A 19,326-nucleotide genomic window follows, 5' to 3' on the forward strand; every position below is an offset into this window, starting at 1 on the left:
CCAAAAAGAAGAGGATCGGGGCTGCTCTGTGCAAAACCACTGCACAGAGCAGGTTAGTATGACATGTTTGTTACTTTTTTAAATTATATTTTTCCTTTACAATCACTAAAGCTGTAGACCTAAAAATCATTTTGGTTATACTTTAAATGCACATGCAGTATACTGAATATTCTTATTAGAATATTTTTATTCAAACGCATGATCTGGCGACAGGCTCTTTAAAAATTGTGGAAACCTTTGGATCAACAAGACAGCCAGGCTTGTACAAAATAACAGTTGTTAATACTCATAACTTTTGATGTATTGTAAGTCTCAGGCCCAGGGCAATCTTGTGTCCCACGCAGGCTGTGCCTGCGAATTATGGATTTCCAGCCATGTATCTCTGCCCGCGATCATTCTGCTCTTCCTCTGTCCTTCACCACGGTTGTGGCTTGTGGTTTCTGGACCTCACCAAGTCAGAGTTTTGCCTTTTTTTCCACTTTGCTTTTTGAGGTGGGAGCCAGGAGAAGGGAATGTTTTGTGTGGCTTTACTTGGTCCTTCAGATTGCTGACTCACACATTGAGGAGTGGGACTGCTATGGACACAATAGTGTTTATTTAAAGAAAAAGCCCAGCCTGATAGTCTGCATTTAGATTGCAATTTTTTAATTTTTTTTACAGATTCCAATTATGAGTCTGTTTTAATTCTTTTTGGTTTCCTTGTTTTTAAAAAGCTGCACAAAAAAGAATCTGACTTCTGACAGATTTAATGCTCATGTCATCCTTTCCTTGTCTTGAATGACTGATAGCAGCTGGGCATAGCACAGCAGTGATGGGGGAAGCCTAGAGGAAAATATTTTAGTCCACTATTTATCCAAGAGCGAGAATATTAACCAGTTCTGGACCGAAAGGATTTGCCCCCTTAATGACCAGGCCATTTTTTGCCATTCGGCACTGCGTTATTTTAACAGAAAAATGTGCGGTCATGCGACACTGTACCAAAATAAAATTGATGTCCTTTTTTTCCCACAAATAGAGCTTTCCTTTGGTGGTATTTGATCACCTGTGCGACTTTTATTTTCTGCACAATAAATTAAAAATAGCGAGAATTCTGAAAAAAAAAAAAAAACTATATTTTTCACATTCTGCTATATAACATTCCCCCCCCCCCCAAAAAATGTAAAAATCACTATTTTAATCCTTTTAGGCCAATTTGTATTCCGCTACATATTTTTGGTAAAAATAAATTGCAATAAGGGTATTTTGATTGGTTTGCGCAAAAGTTAGCGAGTCTACAAACTAGGGGAAAGATTTATGTCATTTTTATTTATTTCTTTTTTTAATGGCGGCGATCTGTTAGTTTTAACGGGACTGCGACATTGCAGTGGACAGATCGGACCCCTAACTGACATTTTTGACACTTTTGGGGGGGACCAGTGACATTACTACAGTAATCAGTGCTATAAATATGCACTGTTACTGTAAAAATTACATTAGCAGGAAAGGGGTTAACCTAGGGGTAATCAAAGGGTTAACTGTGAGCCTAGGGGAGTGTTTACTAACTGTATGGGGAATGGGCTTGTGAAATGACCACAGAGACCTGTGATCCCTACATAGAAGGATCACAGGCGCTCTGTGATCACTTCAGAGAGAATAACGGTCTGCTGTGTTTACAACAGCTGACCATCCTTCTCTCTCAGTTGGGTCCTGTGGATCGGCCTAGTGGGGGCCGGAGCCCGCCCCTCCAGCACCACGCGCACGACCGACGTAGGGCTACATTGTTTCGCACAGCTGAGCCAGCCTGCTGCAGCAAAACTGCGGCGGGCGGGCAGCAAGTGGTTAACACAGCTTAAAGCAAACATATGCTCAGATAGGACAAAGCGAAAGATTTCCTTTAACAGCAACACCAGCTACTTATATTACTTTTTCATGGTTCCATTGCTTCTCTGCACAAATCTGCAAAGTAATGTACAACCCAAACTCCAAAAGAGTTGGGACGCTGTACTGTAGATGATTATATACACTATATCAGGGCTTCCCAAACTTTTTTGGGCCGAGACCTACTTCTGAATACAGTTATTTTTTGTGACCCACTTGCTTGTAATTGTTTGTAATTAAACCGCTACAGAATTTGTTGGCGCTATATAAATGCAAATAATAAAGCATATTTTAAAGGGAGGGGGGATGTTAAATTAAAAATAGAAGCTGCCATGAACTACTGACACCGCTGGGCCACCTGGTCCTCTGACACCGATGCTGCCATCTCTGCCCGCTATAGCTGAGAGAATCCTGCCGCCAGTCTAGCCACCACCACTCCTGCCAGCAGGACCAAGGAGCTGGCTCTGCACCCCATGAACATATCCTACAACCTACATAACAATCCACATACGTACTCACTGATGCAAGTATCCTCCTCGCAGTAAATGCAGACCAGCCTCCGTAAAAACTGCGTGGGTGGGGGTCCAGAATCCATCGCGATTTGACTGCTCTGGCTCTCTGTAATTTGCGCGGGCTTGCATAGCACAATTTAAGCGGGCCCGCTCTCAGTGATTTCCGGCTCAGAGCGACCCACTCAAATGCAGCTCGCGACCCACAGTTTGGGAACTCCTGCACTATATTGTCAAATGTATTGGGACGCCTGCCTTTACACGCATATGAACTTCAGGGGCATCCCAGTCTTTTTCCATAAGGTTCAATAATAAGTTGGTCCACCCTTTGCAGCTATAACAGCTTCAACTCTTCTGGGAAGGTTGTCCACAAGGTTTAGGAGTGTATCTATGGGATTGTTTGACCATTCTTCTAGAAGAACATTTGTGAGGTCAGGCACTGATGTTGGGTGAGAAGGCCTGGTTTGCAGTCTCCGCTCTAATTCATCCCAAAGGTGTTCTATCGGGTTGAGGTCAGGACTCTGTGCAGGCCAGTCAGGTTCTTCCACCCCAAACTTGCTCATCCATGTCTTTATGGACCTTGCTTTGTGCACTGGTCAAAATAATTTGGTGGAGGGGGGATTAGGGTGTGGGGTTATTTTTCCAGGGGTTTGGCTTGGCCTTTAAGTCTCAATGGAGGGAACACTTAAGGCATCAGCATAACGAGACATTTTTGGACAATTTCATGCTCCCAACTTTGTAGGAACAGTTTGGGGATGGCTTCTTCCTGTTCCAACATGACTGCACACCACTGATTGGCCCTGTGCTGATCACACACACCCTCCCAAAAAAGAAAGAAAAACTCTCTAGTAATACACACCAATCCGAGCATGTGCGGAGTGCCCCTAAGGCTCTGTACTATCCAGAGATGGATTGGGGACTGTGGAAGAAGAGGAGGATCAGAGAAGACAGGATCAAACAGGCTTTTTACACAATGTTCAGGATTAACCCCCTATGTTCCACAGTGAGTATAACAAGCATGCTTTACTGCATATACTGACTGGTTTTTCTTTTGTGGGTTTCGTCAAACTTTAAATTTAAGTTTTTGGGGCTGAAGAATTTAAGCTGACTGCAAATTTGGGCTGTTTATTTGAATGTAAATGAAATGGATTATTAAAGCACTACCTGTGTGTAAGTAGTTTTAAAAAAGATTGTGAAGAATTTTAAAATTGTAACATGCATGGACATTGTTAGATTAATTGCCCCTCTACTTGTTTATACAGTAATAGGTTTTATAAAATGACTATATGGGACACTTTAAAGTCCCAAACTGAATACCCCTCAGCAGTCAATCAAGTTTCACCTTTTATGATCACGTTTCTCTGTTTTTTCTTGCATGCTGGACATTCTTGGGCCTAACTGCCAGTTTTTTTGCTGCTTTGCAGTATAAGAAGGTCACCCACCCTGCATTAGCTCATGTCCATGCTTGAGAAGTTTCATTCACAGCAACCTCTAGAAGTGGGAAAAAATGATATCCAAATAGTCGTGCTAATACCTGAACAAAAAGTAAATATCGCGACAAATAATAAATAATCACGTAAACATGATGTTAGTGATAAAAAAGTAGTTTAGAAAAAATAGTGAAAAAACTGATGATTGAAAATAAAGTCCACGTGACTAGACACTGAATGATTCCTTAGAAGACAGTTCATATAAGGTTCCGTCACCGGACAATTGAGTGAAGAATCCCTAGCGATCTATATATCTAATGAGCTTAATAGTAACCCTCTAAGGTAGTGTGGATTGAAGGGTTCTTCTGCAGTTTCAGGTTCCCACTAATGGTATGGGGGTCTTCCTATGTTTCCAAACTCCCGTCTCGAAGACAACCATAACTACAGCTGTGAAGATTGATATAAAGAAGAAGAAACTCCAATAGTGTGATACCGTATGAGCTACTTTATTAAATTAGTATAAAGATGCACTTACATTCCACAAGTAAAATAACAGCCTTGGTTAAAAATTGGTAGTTTTCCGGCAAACAAATAAAACACCCGCACTTCCCGGGATCAGGGAGGACGCAATGACTTTAGCACATAGCTCCACCCAACATGTTTAGTCACTTATGACGTCTTCCAGGGCACGAGCGAGGCACTGAGCCATCACATTAAATAGTAAAGGGAAATAACCAAGCCTCGTTTTTGATCCACAGCCATATTAGGAAGTGATATTCAAGCCTTGATTTTTATCTGAGACCATATTTAATGGCACCCAGGCCTCATTGTGATCCACAGCCTCATTTTCGTTCGTCAGAAGTCAGAATGACCAGACCTCACTCTGATTGGTGATCTTATGTGAATTTAATTTTAAAGGGTATACAACCAAATGGGCTAAATGGACTCCAAGTTGGAGGCCCACTAAATTATATAGAATTAACTAGTTCCGGACCACCCGCCGCAGTTTTTCATCGGTACTTTGACGTTAAACAACCAGGGTTATGGCAGCACATTCTTTGCATTAAGATAAAAAGCCTTCTGTGTTCAGCAGCTCCCCTCAGCCCCCCCAATACTTACCTGAGGTCCCTCTCTGTCCAGTGATGTCCAAGAGTGTCTCAGCCATCTGATATTCTCTCTCCTGATTGGCTGAGACACAGCACTATTGGCTGCTGCTGTTGTTAATCAAAGTCAGTTAGCCAATCAGGATAGAGAGGGGCGGGCCGGGTTGGGGCTCCGTGTCTGACTGGATACAGGGAGCTTGTGACTAGGCTTGAGTGCCCCCATAGCAAGCTGCTTGCTGTGGAGGCACTCAACAAAAGAGAGGGGCCAGGATCACAGAAGAGAGACTCGAGAAGAGGGATCTGGGCTGCTCTGTGCAAATCCACTGCAACTGAGCAGGTAAGTATAACATGTTTGTTATATTTATAGGGGAAAAAATGAGACTTTACAATCACCTTTAGTGTCTTAGACCCCATGGATTGAATGTGGATATTGAGAGTAATGCATTTATAGATAATGCATAATGAGACCCTTTTTGGTCTCATCTTTTTGGTTTTCCCCTCTCCCTTTAGTATTCAGTTTTGTTTTTCTAGCAGACCTCTTTTGTTTTGGTGTTCATTTTTAGGGAAAATTACTCATATTTTTCTCCCCCTTTTATGCCATTTACGTGTGATTTGAAATGGGTAGATTCTTCTTGTGGTTACCTTTTGATTAACATCTACTATTAGATTCCATATATTTGTACAATAATGATGGTATTATGCTGTAATGTTGATATAATGATGAATATTTCTATGATTTCATGTGAATGGGTGTGTGAAATATGCAAGCCAATTACCAATGTTTTGAAGTTATAGTTGTTAGTTGGTGATTTTTTTTTTTATAATTCCTTTTAACAAGGTTTTTTGAGTTTCCTTTTGAGGTATGTTTTTATTTGTGTTATTTTTAATAATATAAAGCTTTCTGATCATAGCGATCCACCTGCCACTTAACTAGTGATTATCGGACTGTTTAATTCTTTATCATTTAGTGAGCCTCCAACTTGGAGTCGGTTTAGCCCATTTGGTTGTATACCCTTTAAAGTTAAATTCACATAAGATCACCAATCACAGTGAGGTCTGGTCATTCTGACTTCTGACGAATTGAAAATGAGGCTTGAATATCATTATTTTATATATATATATATATATATATATATATATATATATATATATATATACACACACACACACACACACACACACACACACACACACACACACACAGTATTTCACAAAAAGTGAGTACACCCCTCACATTTTTGTAAATATTTTATTATATCTTTTTATGTGACAACGCTGAAGAAATTACACTTTGCTACAATGTAAAAATAGGAGTGCACAACTTGTATAACAGTGTAAATTTGCTGTTCCCTCAAAATAACTCAACACACAGCCTTTAATGTCTAAACCACTGACAACAAAAGTGAGTACACCCCCAATTTGCAGTTTTCCCTCCCCGGTGTCATGTGACTCGTTAGTGTCACAAGGTCTCAGGTGTGAATGGGGAGTGGGTGTGTTACATTTGGCGTTATGACTCTCAATCTCTCATACTGGTCACTGGAAGTTCAACATGGCACCTCATGGCAAAGAACTCTCTGGGGATCTGTAAAAAAGAATTGTTGCTCTACATAAAGATGGCCTAGGCTATAAGAAGATTGCCAAGACTCTGAAACTGAGCTGCAGCACAGTGGCCAAGACCATACAGTGGTTTACCAGGACAGGTTCCACTTAGAACAGGCCTCGCCATGGTCAACCAAAGTAGTTGACTGCACGTGCTCAGCGTCATATCCAGAGGTTATCTTTGGTAATTAGACATATGAGTGCTGCCAGCATTGCTGCAGAGGTTGAAGGGGTGAGGGGGTCAGCCTGTCAGTGCTCAGACCATACGCTGCACACTGCATCAAATTGGCCTGCATGGCTGTCATCCCAGAAGGAAGCCTCTTCTAAAGACGATGCACAAGAAAGCCCGCAAACAGTTAGCTGAAGACAAGCAGACTAAGGACATGGATTACTGGAACCATGTCCTGTGATCTGATGAGACCAAGATAAACTTATTTGGTTAAGACGATGTCAAGCGTGTGTCCCAGCAACCAGGTGAGGAGTACAAAGACAAGTGTATCTTTCCTACAGTCAAGCATGGTGGTGGGAGTGTCATGGTCTGGGGTTGCATGAGTGCTGCCGCCACTGGGGAGCTACAGTTCATTGAGGGAACAATGAATGCCAACATGTACTGTGACATACTGAAGCAGAGCATGATCCCCTCCCTTTGGAGAATGGGCCGCAGGGCAGTATTCCAACATGATAACGACCCCAAACACATCTTCAAGATGACCACTGCCTTGCTAAAGAAGCTGAGGGTAAAGTCCCCAGACATAAACCCTATTGAGTATCTGTGGGGCATCTTTAAACGGAAGGTGGAGGAGCGCAGGGTCTAGAACAGTGATGGCAAACCTTGGCACCCCAGATGTTTTGAAACTACATTTCCCATGATGCTCAACTACACTGCAGAGTGCATGAGCATCATGGGAAATGTAGTTCCAAAACATCTGGGGTGCCAAGGTTCACCATCACTGGTCTAGAACATCCACCAGCTCTGTGATGTCGTCATGGAGGAGTTGAAGAGGACTCCAGTGGCAACCTGTGAATCTCTGGAGAACTCCATGCCGAGGAGTGCTAGAAAACAAAATATTGACACTTTGGTCCCAATTTGAACATTTTACCTTGGGGGTGTACTCACTTTTGTTGCCAGCGGTTTAGACATTTATGGCTGTGTGTTGAGTTATTTTGAGGGGACAGCAAATTTACACTGTTATACAAGCTGTACATTCACTATATTACATTGTAGCAAAGTGTCATTTCTTCAGTGCTGTCACATGAAAAGATATAATGAAATATTTACAAAAATGTGAGGGGTGTACTCACTTTTGTGAGATACTATATATATATATATATATATATATATATATATATATAATGTTTTAGTTATTTTTTTTTTCAATATTGTGGTTCTTTTTTTATTTATAGCGCAAAAAATAAAAACCGAAGGTGATCAAATACCCCCAAACGAAAGTTCTATTTGTGGGAAAAAAGACATCAATTTTATTTGGGTACAGTGTCGCATGATCGCGCAATTGTCAGTTAAAGCAACACAGTGCCGTATCGCAAACAATGGCCTGGTCAGGATGGGGGTAAAATCTTCCGGAGCTTAAGTGGTTAAATAACAAAGATGTCATACTTTTCTGCTCTGTGCAATGGATCCCCCCCCCTTGAGTCCTTCACCGTTGCTCCTGTTCCCTTGCTCCGTTGCTCGTTGCTCCTGTTACTCGGGTACACTCCTTCCGAGTGTACCCGAGTAAGCTCACTCCCGAACCGCTGCTCTGTGCTTCCATTTACACATGGAGCACGGCTCAGCCCTGTCCCTGCTCTCTCCTCATTGGCTTTCTGGTTCTGGTTGACAGCAGTGGGAGCCAATGGCTCCCACTGCTGTCTCAGCCAATAATGAAGAAGAGACCCAGAAGAACTGGATCTAGATGGGATTCAGGTAAGTACTAGGAGAGTTGGGGGGGAAAGCTGCACACAGAAGGGTTTTGGCTTCATTTTTAGAATGGCCGGAGGTGAAATAAGTTACCAAATCTCCATTAATATTTCATGAATTGTATTACTTAAACAAGAATAGTAACTTCACCAATATGCATCAATGATTCCTTTCTTTTTCCCAGGGTGAACCCCACAGGTAAAGAGAACTCTGGGATTTGGCAAAAACTTGAAGTTCTTCAGTATCACTTGAGTGTCAGACCCCAAGCTGTAAGTAAAGTGACACCAGTCATATACAAACAAGAGGTTGACCAAGAGAAGACTCCATTTCAAGGCCTAGAGAACTGGCCAAGTGACAAAGACTTACAAGGTTTGGGACAGAACATGATCAGCAACAAAATGATTATTAATGACCCAGTGATGGAAATTAATGTCAAAGACCCAGGACTTATAATTAAAACACAGCTGGGTAACACCAAGTCTTCCTCATCTCCCCAAAAGATCACCCTGAAGAAAACCTCAAGCATTAAGGATAAGATTTCTGAGTGGGAAGGCAAGAAGGAGACACTGTCTCCAAACCTTGGCGGGAAAGAGCCTGTAACTGTAAAGAGACAGGACTCGTTTGGTACCACTTTTGCAGATACAACTGTTGATGATGGAAGGAACCGTCAGAAAGTTAATATCAAAAGGATGTTCAGTTGGGAAATGGAAAATAAGGACATTGAACAGAGAGAGTCTCAAAAAATTGAAAATAAAACAGAAAAAGAGGCCACCCAAACCACAGAAAGACTCCAGGAGCAAGTTACAGGCTCCAAAAAGGACCAGACAACTGTGCTGAACCAAGTGAAAAGGTTTGAACGTTCACTGAAGGACAGTCCTGCAGATGGACTTCCGCAGTTACCTGGAACCTATTACTCCCCTCAGTGTTTACAGGATTCAGAGAACCAGGAGAACAAATTGGGATCAAAATTAAAATGGGGATTAGATCCTGAGAATGCTGAGCCTATATTTGGGACAGTTGGAGAAGGCACGACATCTCGAAGGACAAGCAATGCTGAAAATGTTTATACGGAGCCCGGGGCCCCTGAGAAGTCAATACCTATCAACCCTCTACCAAAGCCTAGGAGGACTTTTCGGCATGATGGAGACCTGGGCCCAGTTAGAACAGGTTTACGGAAAATTAACAGAGACTTACCTCCACTTCCTTGTATAATGCCCCCTCCACTCCCAACATCTCCACCTCCATCAGCTGTCAGCAGAAGACTTTGGAATAGCAAGCATAGAAACAATGGAGACCACAGGTAGGTCTACCTGACTTGTGATTTTATAGCATAAAAGAAAGAAACCTTACAATGTTTGCATAAGCATGGTGTACCTTTAACGATTAGTTTGTTTTCCTGTCCCCTATTTTGTTTGAAGTTTCATTTTCATTTAGAATCAGGGCCTGGCTAACAATTTTCAGGTCAATGATCCTTGTGCTTACTAACTCTTAAAGTATAATTAACACTGAGCTCCCTTCGGGGGGGGGGGGGGGATACTCCACTTCCTGGAGACCTCGCCACGGCACGGTCCACTGAAAATTCAGCCCCCCTCCTCCTTCCATCACTGTCAGGCCATTCAGAAAGTGCAGCACGCTTTGTGCATGCGCAGTAGGGAACTGGCTGGGAAGCCACAAGGCTTCACTGCCGGTTTCACTTAGTTGGGATGGCGGCGGCAGCACCCGAGACCCAATTAAAAAAATCGGCTGGGGTGCTGGCATTGCGGGATCCCTGGACAGGTAAGTGTCCTAATATTAAAAGTCAGGTGCTACAGTATTTGTAGCGGCTGACTTAATTTTTTGGTGGGGGGCTAGAGCTCCGCTTTAGTCCTCGTGCACACAAGACCTTTTTACAGCTGCTGTTTTTGGCTTCAGACATTTTTTTTTCTGCAGCCAGTAAACTCCCCAGCATGTTATTCTATGTGTCCATGCACACATAGACTGTTATCAGCAGTTTTTGGCAGGGGCGTTTTCTAGCGGGAAAAAAACCCCAGAACTAGTGGGTTTTGAGAGTTTTTCAGCTGAAAATACGCTCTAACTGATTAAAGCTTAAAAACGCAGAAAAACATGGCTTTCGGTGTTTATCAATGTTTTTGAGCCATAAGCTTTTGTAGAAGTATAGTTTTGCTAAAAAAAAAAAAAAAAAAAGCTAAAATATGCTATAGCTGAAAAAAAGCTAAAAAACGCTGAAAACCGCTACTGAAAAACTCCTTCTACAGCTAAAGCTTTCTACTCATGTTTTGATAACGTCCAGTGTGCACGAGGCCTTAAAAGGCAAAACTTTTTTTTTGTCTTGGACAGAATAGAGATAGATAAGAACTTCTGTCAGTTTTTATTGCTGTTTGTGCCCCCGTTGGGGGATTCACCCTCTCGGTTTGTCCTTTTTTTTTTCCAAATATTTTATTTATTGAGAAAGGCAGTACAGTGGAAAAATCAACGATTTGTCCTTTTTACCATTATCATTAAAAGTGAAAGTAAAAGAAAATCCCACATTTTAGGTTGTCCCCAGAAAAATAATAGAGGGGAAATCTTCCATTGGGGACACTATTTCTGGTGACCTGGAGGGCCTCAATGGATTCCATTGCATTCATTTGCATGGATTTCCTATCACTGTTTTGCTGTGGGACTGGAAGTGAAAAGAAATCTCTGAAATGGGAAACATATAACCAAAAAAATCTGACAGGGGTAATAACTCTCTCTTACTCTATCCAAAATGAAAAAAAAAAAGTTTTGCCTTTAGTGATACTTTACGTGCCCATGAATTGGATGCGGGTTTTTTCATCCAATTCGCATGACAGGCTGTCAATAGAGCTGGCTCACACAGCTCCGGGGCGGCTACAGAGCAGCTTGCAGAAAAGTCCTGTGCGTCTTCTGGTCCATTTCAGGTCCAAATTCAGTCAAAAAGTCTGGCCTAATTCGGACCTGAAGCGGTGCACAGGGCCGTACCATACCTCCTGCTGCCACTCCACATTCAGTGTGAACCCAGCCTTAAACAGCAGTCTGAACTAAATTCCTTAAGGCAGAACTGTAGGCACCTTCACTCCACTTGGCTGTTTTGATTGGCCGGGCTGCCATCGTTCAATTTAGCAGATGCTGAAATTATACAGCTACATGTGTACAGATAAGTTTACAGTGCAAACAGACAGGTAAAAATGCTTTAATCTATAAAGGGGAACTTATTGAAACTGGAACAGTCTGAATCTGGAGCAGTTGCACACAAGCTGAAAAAAAAGCTAAATGGACTTTTTACAGCAGCGCCAGATTTTGTCTGCTTCAATTTCCATAGTTTCACCCATAGTATGTGTCTTGTGTATTAGGCCTGCCTGTTAGCAATTTTTTTTTTTTTCAATAAAGTTCAGATTTACAGTGCCTTGCGAAAGTATTCGGCACCCTTGAACTTTGCAACCTTTTCCCACATTTCAGGCTTCAAACATAAAGATCTAAAACTGTGATTTTTTTGTGAAGAATCAACAAGTGGGACACAATCATGAAGTGGAACGAAATTTATTGGATATTTCAAACTTTGTTAACAAATAAAAAACTGAAAAATTGGGCGTGCAAAATTATTCAGCCCCCTTAAGTTAATACTTCGTAGCGCCACCTTTTGCTGCGATTACAGCTGTAAGTCGCTTGGAGTATGTCTCTCTATCAGTTTTGCACATCGAGAGACTGAAATTTTTGCCCATTCCTCCTTGCAAAACAGCTCGAGCTCAGTGAGGTTGGATGGAGAGCGTTTGTGAACAGCAGTTTTCAGTTCTTTCCACAGATTCTCAATTGGATTCAGGTCTGGACTTTGACTTGGCCATTGTAACACCTGGATATGTTTATTTGTGAACCATTCCATTGTAGATTTTGCTTAATGTTTTGGATCATTATCTTGTTGGAAGACAAATCTCCGTCCCAGTCTCAGGTCTTTTGCAGACTCCATCAGGTTTGCTTCCAGAATGGTCCTGTATTTGGCTCCATCCATCTTCCCATCAATTTTAACCATCTTCCCTGTCCCTGCTGAAGAAAAGCAGGCCCAAACCATGATGCTGCCACCACCATGTTTGACAGTGGGGATGGTGTGTTCAGGGTGATGAGCTGTGTTGCTTTTACGCCAAACATAACGTTTTGCATTGTTGCCAAAAAGTTCGATTTTGGTTTCATCTGAGCAGAGCACCTTCTTCCACATGTTTGGTGTGTCTCCCAGGTGGCTTGTGGCAAACTTTAAACAACACTTTTTATGGATATCTTTAAGAAATGGCTTTCTTCTTGCCACTCTTCCATAAAGGCCAGATTTGTGCAGTATACGACTGATTGTTGTCCTATGGACAGAGTCTCCCACCTCAGCTGTAGATCTCTGCAGTCCATCCAGAGTGATCATGGGCCTTTTGGCTGCATCTCTGATCAGTTTTCTCCTTGCATGAGCTGAAAGTTTAGAGGGACGGCCAGGTCTTCGTAGATTTTCAGTGGTCTGATACTCCTTCCATTTCAATATTATCTCTTGCACAGTGCTCCTTGGGATGTTTAAAGATTGGGAAATCTTTTTGTATCCTAATCCAGCTTTAAACTTCTCCAGAACAGTATCTCGGACCTGCCTGGTGTGTTCCTTGTTCTTCATTATGCTCTCTGCGCTTTAAACAGACCTCTGAGACTATCACAGTGCAGGTGCATTTATACGGAGACTTGATTACACACAGGTGGATTCTATTTATCATCATTAGTCATTTAGGTCAACATTCGATCAATCAGAGATCCTCACTGAACTTCTGGAGAGAGTTTGCTGCACTGAAAGTAAAGGGGCTGAATAATTTTGCACGCCCAATTTTTCAGTTTTTTATTTGTTAACAAAGTTTGAAATATCCAATAAATTTCGTTCCACTTCATGATTGTGTCCCACTTGTTGTTGATTCTTCACAAAAATTTACAGTTTTATATCTTTATGTTTGAAACCTGAAATGTGGCAAAAGGTCGCAAAGTTCAAGGGGGCCGAATACTTTCGCAAGGCACTGTAAATGTTGTGGCTGCATTATTTGTTTCAATTATTTTCACCTGGTGATACAGCCAGTAATACTGGCCATACACTATACGAAAAATCGGCCGAAATTCGGTCATTTGGACAGTTCTTTAATTTTTTGCCAGTTAATGGCCACAAATCGGTTATGACGTTTTTGAACCGAAAAAACGAAGGACAAGCTTGGAAATTTTCTGCCGAACGAACGATAAATTGAAAGGTTAAAGTGTTTCTCGTCCAAAATGTTTGCACTAGGCATATGTGAAAAAAATGAGCAAAAAACTGATTCATTTATGTTCATTGAACGATTTATTGGCCATTACAAGATGGCACAATCGTTTGCGCTCACGGCTGAGTGTTCGTTTTTCGAAAATGAGTTTGAACGATTTTAGTCTGTGATTTAGCCAGAATTAGTCTGTGATTTTCAACTTTACTAAAGCTTGAATTACTTATACTTATGCTCCAATGCCTGCAAAGTGCCTTGCTGCCACGGGCATCTTCTCCATGACTTCTTCCAGGTGCCAGCCTTTGGCCAACTTGATTGGCTGGTCCTTGATGACATCACCTTTCCATACTAGAGAAGGGCTGTAAAAGTGTGTGCTGGGCATAGAGAGAAACTATTGATGCATAGCTTACCTGTTGTTTTTAATAAACAATGACATACAAAAAGGGACAAATGAAGAAATATAGCAAAGATAGAAACACAAAAAAAAAAAGAAAAAATGATTCAGGTTGCAGATACATGTATGCAACATTTTTCACTGGAAACAAAAAAGTAAAGTTACACATCACTGAATCCATTTCCTAGTACCATGTGATTACCACGAGGCAAATACAAATGTGGTGTACTCAAATAAACCCACATCTCAGACCTTCCTAAGAAAAATAGCCTTCCGTTCAAGGCTTTTATTGTTACATTGTTGGAGAGATCTCATGCTTATTATTAGATACAATTTTATGCAGCAATGAGCTATCGATTCACCAGTCAGGAAGGAAGTCTGTAGGTTTATTTTTGTTTCCTGGTCTATAAGAAGCTGCAAACCTATGAGAATGTTATCCTCATACTGGCTTTGAAGAGTCTTCCAAATACATGAACCCTTTCACAGTATCACTGGTTGCATTTTAGGGTACCCAGATTATTCTGTGGCACGGAAAAACCCAAGGAAGCCCATATACAATCAGTCTTGAGCAGGCATGACAAACTCATATTAAACTAAGGGCCCTACTTAGAATAACAAGAAAAGTCACATTCGTTTTATCATTGCACAACAGGAAATTTACAACTTTACTTTAGGGTTTCAAAGACTAGTTATAAAACATATTTGTTATATTTAATATAAGTTACATAATTATATCTAAAGTAGTTTTTTAAAGTTTGCATGCGTAGTTATTAACTTTCTAAGACTGTAAAGAGGGACTCTTTTTAGAATAAAAGATGAGAGCAAAGAGCAAAAATGTATTTCCTAAACACAGAAGTGCTTTTCTAACCTCTTCTTTTAGAGCCGGTTCACACTAGCGCGACTTGTCAGGCGACTTGTCAGCCTGACAAGTCGCGCTCCCTCGTGGTCCATTGACCGCTACAGGACCCGTTCTAATAGGAGCGACACAAGTCGCTCCGACTTAGAAAAAGGGTCCTGTACTACTTCAGGGCGACCTCGGAGCGACTTGCATAGACTTCCATTATGTGAAGTCCCTGCAAGTCGCTCAGAAGTCGTGGTGCATGGTAATGCACAAGTTGCCCCCGAAGTAGTAAGGAGTCGTGTCGCCTCAGTGTGAACCGGCTTGTATCCTTGAATTGAAAAATAACAAATAACAAAAAAGAACAAACAAAAAACAAATGCTTTAAAAAGTAAAACTACATTGGGATTAAAGTGCTGGGTCTTATTGAGGAGTTAAACTGTCTGTGGAGAGTGCTTATTCAGCAGGCAAAAAGTGGTATGCTAATGCATAAAGTGGCATTTGAAAAATAACTGATGGGTTGGATTATGTTTTTCAGAATAGGGCATTTTTTACATCTTTGCATACTTGCATTGGACAAGCACAGTTGAATGTGGCTAACTACCACTAGTTGCTATGATATGATGGATAAATTAGAACCTTCATAGACAAGTGATAGATTGGATGGATGGATTTAAAGAGTATGCCCAAAGCTTTTTGGCCATCCTTCTCTTGTGGATCAAAGGTATGCAGTTGTGCTCTCCTGTGACCCAGAATTAGCCAGCAGTGGGCTAAAGCTGATGTCACAGAGCTGCTCCAGGCTCTGGACAGATGCTGACAGATATTGTCAGGATCCACCCAGCTGCCTGATTGACAGCTGACTTTGACTCTCAGTATGCATCTGACGACCAAAGCCAGCTGTGCCCGTTCCCTCCCCAGCCTGATGCTCCAGTGAGAGCTGGAGAGACAGAGCAGAGAGCAGTGACTGGGAACTGAGCAATCAGCAGTCATGTGATCGCTCAGTTCTCAGGCTTAGAAACAGCGGGGGACAGCTATAGTAACACAGTTAAAAGGTGCCTTTAAGGTGCCTAAGGTAGTCCTTATCCATATGTTAGGGAAACCTCCCATAGTGTAGTAGTTATCCGCATGCAAAGTAACCTCCCATAGTGTAGTAGTTAAAACAGTTTATTGAAAAGAATAACTCTTACATCAAGTAAACTTTAAAAAGGTGCATCCAATATATTCATCATGTAGGTCTGCAACATTACTTCCAGGTCGGGGTGCCCTACGCGTTACGTCACGTCATGTGGATGATATTTAGGAGTAGATATCTCCTTTGCTACACTGTTCTCAAGCAGGTTGGAGTAACAGGATGATGTGGGTCAATGATGAGTTCAGAAAACAGGCTGGGGTCAGCAAAGAGCAGGCAACACAGTACTAAACTGGTAGCAGAGAAGGAGTCAGGTACAGGCCGGGTACCAGAAAATTTGAGCTGATGTGTTGGCCAGTTGACCAGATGTGGAAAACGGGAACAAGCCAGGTCAGTAAAAGGAAATACCAGTCAGATTGCAGGATCAGAGGTCATGGGTATACTGCTGCAGACCTGGCAGGACTTTGCCCTATTTGGCACCTCTGTCAGCAATAAGCATGCATACACAGCCAAGTACATGTTGTTAGATCAGTGTTTCTCAACTCCGGTCCTCAGGGCACACCAACAGGCCAGGTTTGCAAGAAAACTGAAATAAATCACAGGTGATATCATTTGCTGCTCAGTGATTGCAGTATTCTAGTCTGCATCTCCCCAAGGTGATACTTAACATCTGGCCTGTTAGTGTGCCCGGAGGACTGGAGCTGAGAAACACTGTGTTAGATGCATGTACAGACACACATGCCTGTGCAGAAATGCACAGGTGCTCATGCTGGAATCATTGAATGAAGGCTTCTTGACAGATGTGCTGGGTGACGGTGCTTCTTTTTCAATGCACTGAATACCAGGTTACTACAGCACCTCCTGCCCTTACAGTAACAAGCCAACCACATTAATGCAGGTCAAAGAGTGGATCCCATGGCCCATACCAATCGTGATGAGCTTACAAGTGTGAAAAGGTCCACTAATAAGGCAGTGCAACCAGTCCTGGTGTACTGAGCCCATGCCACATCAGCTAAACAGGGGGGGCCCAAGGCACCTTTATTGTTTATTTCTGCCTAAATTAATAAATGGATTTATCACACCCCCATTCCTACTTGCTTACCAGGGCTAAAATTACATTTCTCTGGGCCCCATCACATCCACAGACGGGCCCAGGAACAGAGGAGGGACTTTTTTTTCATTTTCGGGGCATAGGCGGATAAATCAGTGCCACTGTTACGCTGCACCTCAAGGGGGTGGAGGAAGGGTTGTGGGGGCCCAGTTAGGAAGGCTATACAGGGCCCCATGATTTCTAACAGCAGCCCTGTCCTTGGCGATCTGCCTGCATGTCCTATTAGAGAGAGATTACCTAAACTGTCACACATCTGCTGTTATTTTATCCAACAGATCATGTGGTGACTCAGAGCACTTCTCACTTTATAAGTAAAAGAGGCCAGAAGGATAATTATATTAATCACTATAAATGCATCATTATAATGACTTACATAATATTTATTTGATGTTTAAAGTGCACCTATGGCCAAAATAAAACATTACATATATGATACAGTCTGTCTGTAGCATTAACACAGCAGTCTTTGTTTTTCCCACCTGTAACATAGTTTTATTACTTGGTGATCCGGCCAGTAAGTCAGATATTTTTAAATTATTTTTAACAGACCAAACTGTCCAACAAAGGTGACTGTTAAAGGGTTAAAACAAATCATTTAACACGGACATAGGTGCATTACATTGATTAGCTTTTACTTATATATGTAAAACCTTTATCCCAAAAGGAAAAGGAACTATTGCTCAATGAGTCTAACTGCTTAGAATATGTTAGCTGTAATTATGGCTATACAAGGCCCCCTGCGTGGGTGATTTTTGCATTGTAATTCTTTTGATTCCTAATAAAAATTATTGTACCAGAAAAATACTTTAGCATGAGATGGCTGTTAGTCACTAATGCAAAGTCCATTAACCACTTAAAGCGGAGTTCCAGCCTAACCGCACACTCACCTGTCCCACGGTCCAGCGATGCGCCGTCTTCTCCCTCTTTGCTCCGCGGCGCCAGCATCACTGATGTGGGCACCCGGCTGTGACAGTTTGCGGCTTCACAGCCGGGTACGCACTGCGCATGCGCGAGTTGCGCTATGCGTCGTGATTGGCCAGCAATCTTCTGGGACCTCTGACATGTCCCAGAAGATTGCAGGGAGGGGGGGGGAGAGAGGAGAACTTCCGCTCAGGGCGCTGCGGCGCTCTGAGCGGAAGTGGGAGCGGGTACATGTCAAAACTAGGTACCCGCTCCCCCCCCCCAAAAATGACATGCCAAATGTGGCATGTCAGGGGGTTAGGACTATTTACGTCGGCAGTTTAAACCTAAATACCGGTGTTATGGCAGCAGATAGCTGCCATAACCCTGGTATTTTTTTGAACTGCGGGCTGTCGGCTTTCCGAGATGGGTGGTCCCAGCGGCGGATTCGCCGTGGGATCACCCTTCCGGGGCGGCGGAAGAAGTGCCCTCTCGCCGCGTCCTGGTACTTTTCCCCCCTTACCGGACCCGCCGACAGCGGGGAAAACGATCGGGTCCCGGATCCTCACAGACAGGATGTCGAGTGAGGGCAAGCTTGCCCTCGCTCGACTCTATGGTCTTGGAGAACCGGAGCGACGGTTTAAAGGCCCCTTTTTTTTTTTTTCATTGTATTATTTTTTTTATTTTTTTCATCTTTTATTGTACTTGTGAGATCTGAGGACTTTTTGACCCCAGATCTCACAAAAAAGAGGTCCTGTCATGCCTATTTCTATTACAAGGAATGTATACATTCCTTGTAATAGGAATAAAAATGATTAAATTTTTTTTTTTTTAAACGGTGTAAAAATAAAAAATTAAATAAATAGTAAAAAAAAAAATTAAAGCGCCCTGTCCCCGTTAGCTCGCGCGCAGAAGCGAACGCATATGGAAACCCCACCCACATATGTAAACTGTGTTTAAACCACACATGTGTGGTATCGCCGCGATCGTTAGAGCGAGAGCAATGATTTGAGCCCTAGACCTCCTCTGTAACTCTAAGCTGGTAACCTGTAGAAATTTTTAAAGTGTCGCCTATGGGATTTTTAAGTACCAAAGTTTGTCGCCATTCCGTTAGCGTGCGCAATTTTGAAGCATGACATGTTGGGTATCTATTTACTCGGCGTAACATTATCTTTCACATTATGAAAAAAAAAATTGGGCTAACTTTACTGGATTTTTATCTTTTTAATTAAAAAAAGTGAATTTTTTCCAAAAAAATGCGTTTGGAAGACCGCTGCGCAAAT

At 42.2% G+C, this 19,326-nt stretch overlaps 1 protein-coding gene across 3 annotated transcripts in view; it reads left to right on the forward strand.

Annotated features, from left to right (window-relative positions):
* The window catches only part of DENND2A (DENN domain containing 2A), a 187,748-nt gene that overhangs the window by 83,857 nt on the left and 84,565 nt on the right, over positions 1-19,326 (forward strand). For 2 of the 3 annotated variants that reach the window (XM_082255066.1, XM_082255067.1), the window contains exon 3: positions 8,598-9,713. The exons of the other annotated variant lie outside the window; for it this stretch is intronic. In XM_082255066.1, the coding sequence (XP_082111192.1) occupies positions 8,598-9,713 (1,116 nt within the window). The remainder of the gene's footprint in view (positions 1-8,597; positions 9,714-19,326) is intronic. 3 annotated transcript variants of the gene reach the window in all.

This window comes from Pelophylax lessonae (assembly GCF_965119305.1).
Source record: "Pelophylax lessonae genome assembly, chromosome: 4".
NCBI classification, from domain to species: Eukaryota; Metazoa; Chordata; class Amphibia; order Anura; family Ranidae; genus Pelophylax; species Pelophylax lessonae.